The sequence below is a fragment of the Lycium barbarum genome, chromosome 12 (assembly GCF_019175385.1).
Source record: "Lycium barbarum isolate Lr01 chromosome 12, ASM1917538v2, whole genome shotgun sequence".
Taxonomy (NCBI): domain Eukaryota; kingdom Viridiplantae; phylum Streptophyta; class Magnoliopsida; order Solanales; family Solanaceae; genus Lycium; species Lycium barbarum.
In genome coordinates this window covers 96,211,164-96,218,922 of record NC_083348.1, presented here as the reverse complement: position 1 = coordinate 96,218,922, position 7,759 = coordinate 96,211,164, and the positions used below count along the sequence as shown (strand labels likewise).

The 7,759-nt window shown below is 35.6% G+C and overlaps 1 protein-coding gene across 2 annotated transcripts; it reads right to left on the bottom strand.

Annotated features, from left to right (window-relative positions):
- Nucleotides 1-464: 464 nt before the first annotated feature.
- Nucleotides 465-4,776, bottom strand: LOC132623817 (large ribosomal subunit protein uL23-like). 2 transcript variants are annotated; one of them, XM_060338631.1, is made up of 3 exons: nt 4,345-4,776; nt 988-1,546; nt 465-658 (listed from the first exon to the last, which is right to left on the bottom strand). In XM_060338631.1, exons 1-2 carry the CDS (start codon nt 4,585-4,587, stop codon nt 1,037-1,039), a joined length of 753 nt encoding a protein of 250 aa, XP_060194614.1. In that variant the 5' UTR covers nt 4,588-4,776; the 3' UTR covers nt 465-658; nt 988-1,036. The 2 variants fall into 2 exon arrangements, with proteins under 2 accessions (XP_060194614.1, XP_060194613.1); XM_060338630.1 differs by having other exon boundaries at nt 465-1,546; nt 4,345-4,770.
- Between the last annotated feature and the right edge of the window lie 2,983 nt (nt 4,777-7,759).

The window sequence follows — 7,759 nt, the reverse complement described above, 5'->3', positions numbered from 1 at the left end:
AACCATACGGTGTTATATGTATTAGGTGACCCGGAAACTACAGTTCGTCTTTATATGTAGCTGACAGTGCTGGTTCAAGATCCATGAGAAGGATAGCACAATATAAGAAAATGGAGTAGCAAAAGCTATAATGGAGGAGATAAATTTCACAGGGGCAGACATAGTCTATGCCTAGAGAAAATTGTGCCCTTGCTAAGGAGGCTAGCAGTAGGACAATTTTCAAAAGAAGCCAATGATAAGGAGGATTAAGGGGTCTCACCAAAATTGCTGTGAAATATCCAAGATAGATCCACCAGGCCCCAGGGATGATCATTTTTCCATAAAGCCGAATCAGTGAGAGTACTGTGAGAGACCTTTGAGAAAATGATATAATAATTAAGATAAGTGCCAAAAGGACTTATTATGCCTTCCACTTTTGTCAATACTTGGTAGGAACTAGGAAATGTCAGCAATATGTCACTATCTTTCCCCAACTAATCTCTGCATTATTGCATTTGCAATGAATCCAAAAAACATCAGTCCAATTACAATGAAGAGTCACATTTCAAAAAGAATGTAAGCTTACTCAACTAATCTCTGCGTTACTCAACTAATCCTGTTTTTTATACATCTTTTTGTAGAAGAGTCAAATGGCTCCCATGTCATCAGCTTTACAAACCTACAGGAGAAAACAGAAATAGGGGAACTGTTATAAGCTGATCCTACTGCTATCAAGTATTTGGATGTAAGCTTGAAAGCTTATGATTTCCCACAGATTATGAGTTTTCCCAAAATTTTGGGGGAAAGGATGAAGTCGTTGAACCAAGACGTATATTCATACAGGAACGTTTAGCCAAACCACAATGATTGAGCACTCTTACTTCCTGGAAGCGGTCAAAATTAAGTTGAAACTAGAAGATTATACCTATAAAAACTAGAGACCATTGCAGCATAAGATCACCTGCATACAAGTATAAATCATAAGCTTCTAGTTTCTAATTCCCGCACCTTATATAACTGTCAGGTTGGCATGCAAATGAAGAAGGAGAACCAATATTTAAATGGCTTTGATTCTTTTTGCCACATCTATTGCACTATGGTTTGGTGTCAGCACAACATATGCTTTCTTTGTCCCATCAGGCATGATTGATGTATTTATTTTCTTCATTTCAATCTTAAACAGCTTCTTTACAGCATCCCTTATGCTCTTCTTGTCAGCGTCTTTATGAACAACAAAAACCAAAGTATTGTGACGTAATATATTCCCCATTGTAGACTCAGTTTTCAAAGGATATTGGATGACCTGGTAATATTCGATTTTGTTCCTCTGTGATGCACTATTGTTGAGACGCTTGGGATTTCTTTCCATTCTCAACGTCTTCTTCCATTCGCATGAGACTGAATTTTGGATATCCAATACATGCCTATTGGTTGATTCACCCGATTTCACTTTAACGGCATATTCTAGCCTTTGTTTCTTGGCATCTCCCTCAACTTCACAAGATACAGGACACAGAAACCTTGGTAGAAACTGAGAACCTCGGGCACTGAAGCTTGTCAACATTTCCTGATATCAAAAAGGGATCAGAAAACCTCTTTTCTTTTAAGTGCAACTGATGCTGGAATTAAACCTGTTTTCTAGTCCTGGAAAAGTGATGCTGGCAAACATTAAAATGGGGGATCGTGTAACATAGATCAAATCCCATTCCCATCGGCAAAAAACATTTTTATGAACAAAATTTCACATTTGCAGTTTTGCCTTTATTTGTCACCTTAGGTAAAAAAAAATAGGCTAGGGCCTCGAGTCATGAGAGAAAATCTCAATATCCTTCAAGCATCTTGTCACGTTTCCTTATAGACGACTATGCATGTTTAAACTTCCTATATACTCAATTTGAAAAGCTTGAAGTATCTTATTCATGTAATGCAACAACAGGAGTAAACTTATCTGAATTAAAAATAAAATAAAAAAACATTTAAGAATATGTGATCCCAGTAACAATAGAAAATATACAGTATACACAGGCTGGCCAGGACACCATGGTTATCAAAGAAAAAATTGACAGTAGCAAATGCAAATGTTTGATTGCTTTAGAGTGGGTGTGAGGACATTTCAGATGTCCAAATGGGTTACAATTGAAAGGGCTGTAGACCTAATTATAGCACTTATCCTCTTACTTTCTCCTTGTCAATTTGATCAATACATTTCTGTCAGCTTAAATCTTTTGGTTTAGGCAACAGCCTAAAATTTCCCTTGCAAAACCCAGAATATCGTCCAAGGTTCTATAATCCAAACAATGAGGCGTTTGTCAGCAACCAACAGGAAGCTAATACAGCTTCTAATTTATTATTGTGCATTAGATGATCAAACTGCCCTAGTGGGTAGAATTCTAACTAAGCTTAATCAGAACCACATTTTAGATCCACCAGCTCCACCTAAACCAAAGAATACAAAAGGAAATGGGACACAAACATAGAACTGAGAAAAATACATTATGAATTTCAAAATCTACCTACAAAATATCAAACTCCATCCGTCTCAATGTATAAAAATATTAACACCATGCAATTAAAAATATTAATCTATGCAACTTGCAGAACTTTCAAGAATCCAAATTCATTTTGTTATTCAAATCTTATCTTTGAAGTAGTTGTTTTTTCTATCAAATATGATAACACACACCTCATGAACTTCATAGCGACTCAGTAGTAAAATTAATTAGGACTTCCACACAACGCAAACTTTGTTACCAAGCATCTAAACCAAATGTCTGCCAAACAATACAGTATCTCCGGCGAGCAAGAATTCGACATAGGCATACATGTCAAAAGTTTATAGCCATCACCGATGCAATAATCATGCCTTTCGTATAATCTTGGGTTTAAGCACTTGTAAAGTTAAGAACGTAGTGCACTTGCGGGAAACTCCTTGCCGAGGGCCTGTGCACCCCCGGGATTAGTCGGGGCTCTAAGAGCCTCGGACACCCGGTGCTTAATCAAAAAAAAAAGTTAAGAACGTAGAGAAGTAGATGCCTTCTAGACAATCAAAATAGTCAGAGTAAGCATTTTAAACCTGAGATGCAAACTTCGCTTTCTCCCGATATACAGCAGGAGATAGAAGTTAATAGCAATAGCAACTTTTCCCATCCTTTTCAACTTGAAATAACTTTATAATCTTGACTCATAGGATATATGTATCGTGCTCTGGTGATTTATGAAATGGTGCAGATGTCAATTACACTAGTAAAGGGAAAAGCAAGTTGCAGAGAGAAAAGGATACTTCTAAGTGATCATCAAAAAAGAAAGATTACCTACTTTGAAGAAGGTATTTGCCCAAGGCATGCAGCAGACTCAATTTTTGACGAATTAAAAAACCTTTGTTTTTCCTTTTGAGTTTTGACAAATAGAAAAACGTTGTTTATCCTTTTGACAATAGTGCCAGGTCCAAACACATCCCCAATACTTCCAAAAAACAAGGTAAAAAATTCAGCAAAATTGGTATAATAGGCCCAAGGAAAAACTAGAGCATAGGTTAGTTCGAAGCTGAAAAACTATCTAAACAGAGGAGATGAAATGAAATGAAAGAAGGATAGTGACATGAGCTCAAAATAACTGACCACATGAACTAGAAATCTTAAAATCAGGGAAATAGTTTCTGAAGATGATAACCAATTTCTTTAACATTTCACCTAGCAGTTCTCTTATTTCAAGATTATTCTCTTCGGGACTAACACAAGATATTTGAGTTGGGCTGGAGAAAACGGATTTTTTGCTATTGGAACAAGGACAAGAGAAAAAGAACTAATGAACTTGAACTTATGACATATTACAGTTTTATGCAAGGATGATCCCCAATCGTTCTATGATTCTCGATGTTTGAAGGTTATATCAAGTCCCTGTACTTTTAACAACCAGAAGAGGATGATTGTCTTTTAATCCCTGAAGGTCGAATATTTCGAACCAGAAGAGTTCTTTACCTCTTCTAGGTGTCTAGTCAGCACTCACCATTTGGTGGACTTGTATATATCCTACTAGCTATTGCAACTTTCCATGTTAAAGCGCTAGGCCCTAAGTCATCGGAACTTTATACATTAGCCTTCCCTAAATCCGAGCGATATGTGTCATAATTAGAGAAAGCACTAAACTTGAGCAAAATGTAAAGCCTGGACTTGGAGCTATTTGCCTACATCGCAGAGAAATGCATACCTACTGGCGATAATAAGAGTGTTTCAACCTCCAAATATGAATATTTCCACTTGAACATTGAATTTACACGCAATAGAAGATCACGAAACAGTCTATAAAGATAATTAAACATCAAGTATTTAAGAATACATAACATGTATATCGGGAAAAAAGACTCACACTGGTGGTCTGACGAGACTTGCCGAGAAAAGAGCAGAGCTTTATAGAAGAAGAAGACGACACTTGAAATGGACACGTGGCCCCGGTGATTGATACTGATGACTTGAAAGTTTGACCGTTGCGCCGGCTGGAACAAATAATAGCCGCCGGAGAGGCTATTGCCATTGGACTTATGCAGAGCAATGAGTAAAAAAGATTAGGGTTTTGGAGAGGAGGAATCAACAAGGAAACAGGCTTTCTCATTGAACATTGCACCGGGCGCTACCAGCAGAGGCGTATGTAGCGTTGTGCTTCAACTGAATCCCAAACTTTGGACGCGGAGTCTAAATTTATGCGTAAAAAATTATTAAAATTGTAATAAATAGTTGATATGAATCCCTAATTTTAAAAATATAATGAGTTCAATGCTAAAAATCTATAGATTAAACCTATAAAATTTAAATTTTGTATCCGTCTCTGGCTACGAGAGGAGGGTGATTCCCAAATATTCTGCTTTAAATTTTATTGCACTTTGGTCCCTCTTTTGTTCCCTCTACCAAGGGACAACTTTAAATTTTTGGTACCCAAACATTTGGAGCAATAAATAGTGAACGGGTTGCTCAGATGCTCCACCTTCAACTCTGAAGATTGAGGATTCGAGTTATCAACGGAGCAAAAAGGAGGAGCGTTACTAATTACTCTTTCTATCCTAAAATTAGTGTCACTTTAGAAAAAGAAATTGTCCAAATTAAGTATCACCTTCAGAATTTAAGACAAAAAATTGAAAGGTATTTCAAATTATATGCCTTTAGCCAGAAGTACTCCTCTTTAATATTGCTCAATTCTCAAAAGGACATCTAATATATAGGGATAATTTAATAAATTTCATATTGTATTTATTGTACTTCCTTTCTCCTTCAGAATTGCAGCCTTGAAGGGTTTGTTTTTGTTTTCTTCCCCTCCCCTCTGCTTTCGATTTGAAACCATTTTAATGGGTTTCGTCCATTTGTGAAGTTAAAATCTTTTTCTTTATCAATTCCTTTGCATTTTCGAGTACAAGTTTTAATAGATTTTGTCCATTTCTCTCTTTTCTGATCGGGTGGGTGAAATACCCACAAAAAATCCGAACGTTTGAACCAACAAATCCCGCCTAAAATTTCGAATTCTAGCAAACCCTAATCTGTATCTATAAATACAAACCCTTTGGGAACCTTAAGGGAGTTTTTTTCAGCCGCCTTGATCCCTCTAAAAAAAATATTAACATTTTTTTCAATCCCTATACCACTGGGTACTCCTTCGAAATATTAAGTCATTCTTTTTTTTTTACCCTGCTGTTACTTCGAATTCGAGTGTAGATCCGAGAATCAAGCCCAGTTCGCTGCACTCGGAAAAGGTGATTCTCCTTCCTTAGTTATTTTTTAGTAGCTATCTAAGTGTTTTATACTATTTCTGTGATTCGTTTATCTAGTTGTATGATTAGTTCTTGTTTGTAGTGCTTTCGTTTGCATAATCCATGTTTAATCTTAGATTAATCCTGCCTTATATTAGTTCTGTAATTGTTAGTTCCGTGTGTAATTTTGGTTTAATTATATGCTTAGGCTTACATTACTTACTTATGTGTTAGTTTGATCTAATTTTTTTTAAACGAGTAGTTTATAGCTATGTTCAATCCATGATTAAGTTAGGACCAACTGTGTTAGCTTAGCTGGTGATTAAGCATGCTATTATTTTCTTTAGTGTAAACTTGTTTTGTTGTTCAACATAGTCTAAACCCTGCTGTTTAAATCTTAGTTATAATGATAAATCTGATCTAATTAAGCATGCCTTGTATGATAACTGTGATACAACCTAACTGAATATGAAGCATAAACGTTTGTATGTAATCCTGTATGAGTAAAAGATATTCATATGATGCCTCGGTCAAAGTATTAGTTGGTTAGCTAGAATTTATGTGACATTTATGGTCTAAGCTACCTTGGATAGATATGTTGTTGCTGTTGACTCAATCTGCTAAGCCTGTTGTCTCTAGCCTACTCTAGTTTAACTTATCTTAGTCAAGTGTCATTCTTTGGTTAGCTAACTGTGTTCGTATGTGTTGTAGTAGAACTTAAGTATATTTGATCCTGAACTTGGTTATAAGATGATTATTAGCATGAGCTTTTTCTTTGGGTGGCCTAAATGTAGCCTTAGATGTGTTCCCTGAATCTACTACTCTGTCTAGGCTTTGAAATTTGGTAAATGAAATTATGAAAAGACTAAGAGTGTTAAGCTTACGTGAAATCACTTTGTTAATCCTATAGGACTAATCCTGCTTAATTATGTGGCTTTTTGTTCTATACTGCTCATGTATCTCCCCACAACATCATGCTAATACCTACTTGAATGCTGTCAAGACTAATTGGTTGACCTTTTACTCATTGTATAAACTTGGGATCTTATGACTTTAACGATGATACATGTCTACTATTATATCTGGATATGACCTAGAAAACTACAAAGCATGAGTAGAGTAAATTTAAATGGCATAGAAATCTGATAGCATGGTCTCTTTTGTCACTCATGTGTGTTGTGTATCTTGTTCTGATTCATTTTTGAGTCAAAATAAGGGCTGTCATTGAGTCTGCCATAATTGGAATGAGAGCATGATGAACATGGTAGTTCTCTTTTATATTATGTTGTGAGATTAGCTTAGGGCATGCCAATGTATAAGTGCTTTGGGGTTTAAATTGTTTGTTTGATGTCTGTTGTGTTCTGGTCATTTTGAACCTTAAAGAATAGCCAACTTTGTCTTGAATGACTTCTTCTCAAACCCATTTTAAGCTTCAGATCTCTCTCTTTTTGAATAAAAGTTAAAGTAGTAAGCTGGTGGAATAAAATCTGACCTAAAGTTAGTAAATTGTTTCTGTATTACTAGTGCTTAGCATGATGTATGAATCTGTGATTTGTGTAAGGTTAAAAGATGCCATTTGTAGTTTTAGTCGAGTAGAATTACAAGCTACTGGCAGTGATGATATTTTGCTATAGTCATTAGTATTTTGCTTTGTTATTATGAAAATGTGAACTGAAAATGTGCCTGAATACTACAAATCTCCTTCCTGAGTTCAGTAGGTGTTTGTATATCGCAAATATGCCATGTTTAGGCTCGATATGTGTTGTGTGTTGCCAGTATACCTTATTTTAAGCTCTACACGTGCTATATATGCAAAATGCCTTATTTAAGTTCTTTAAATGATTGAATATTGTGAATATACTTAGTCTATATTCTGTGCATCTTCGTGTGAGTAAAATATGTATTAGTAGGTCCTGCGTATGGTCTATATTATCAATATAGATTTGTTTAAATTTTGTGCGTGTTGCAAGCATATTTCGTTTGAAGTATGTATATGAATGTATGTTATAAGTAGGTTGTGGTTAGCACATTGATAGGGAGGTTAGT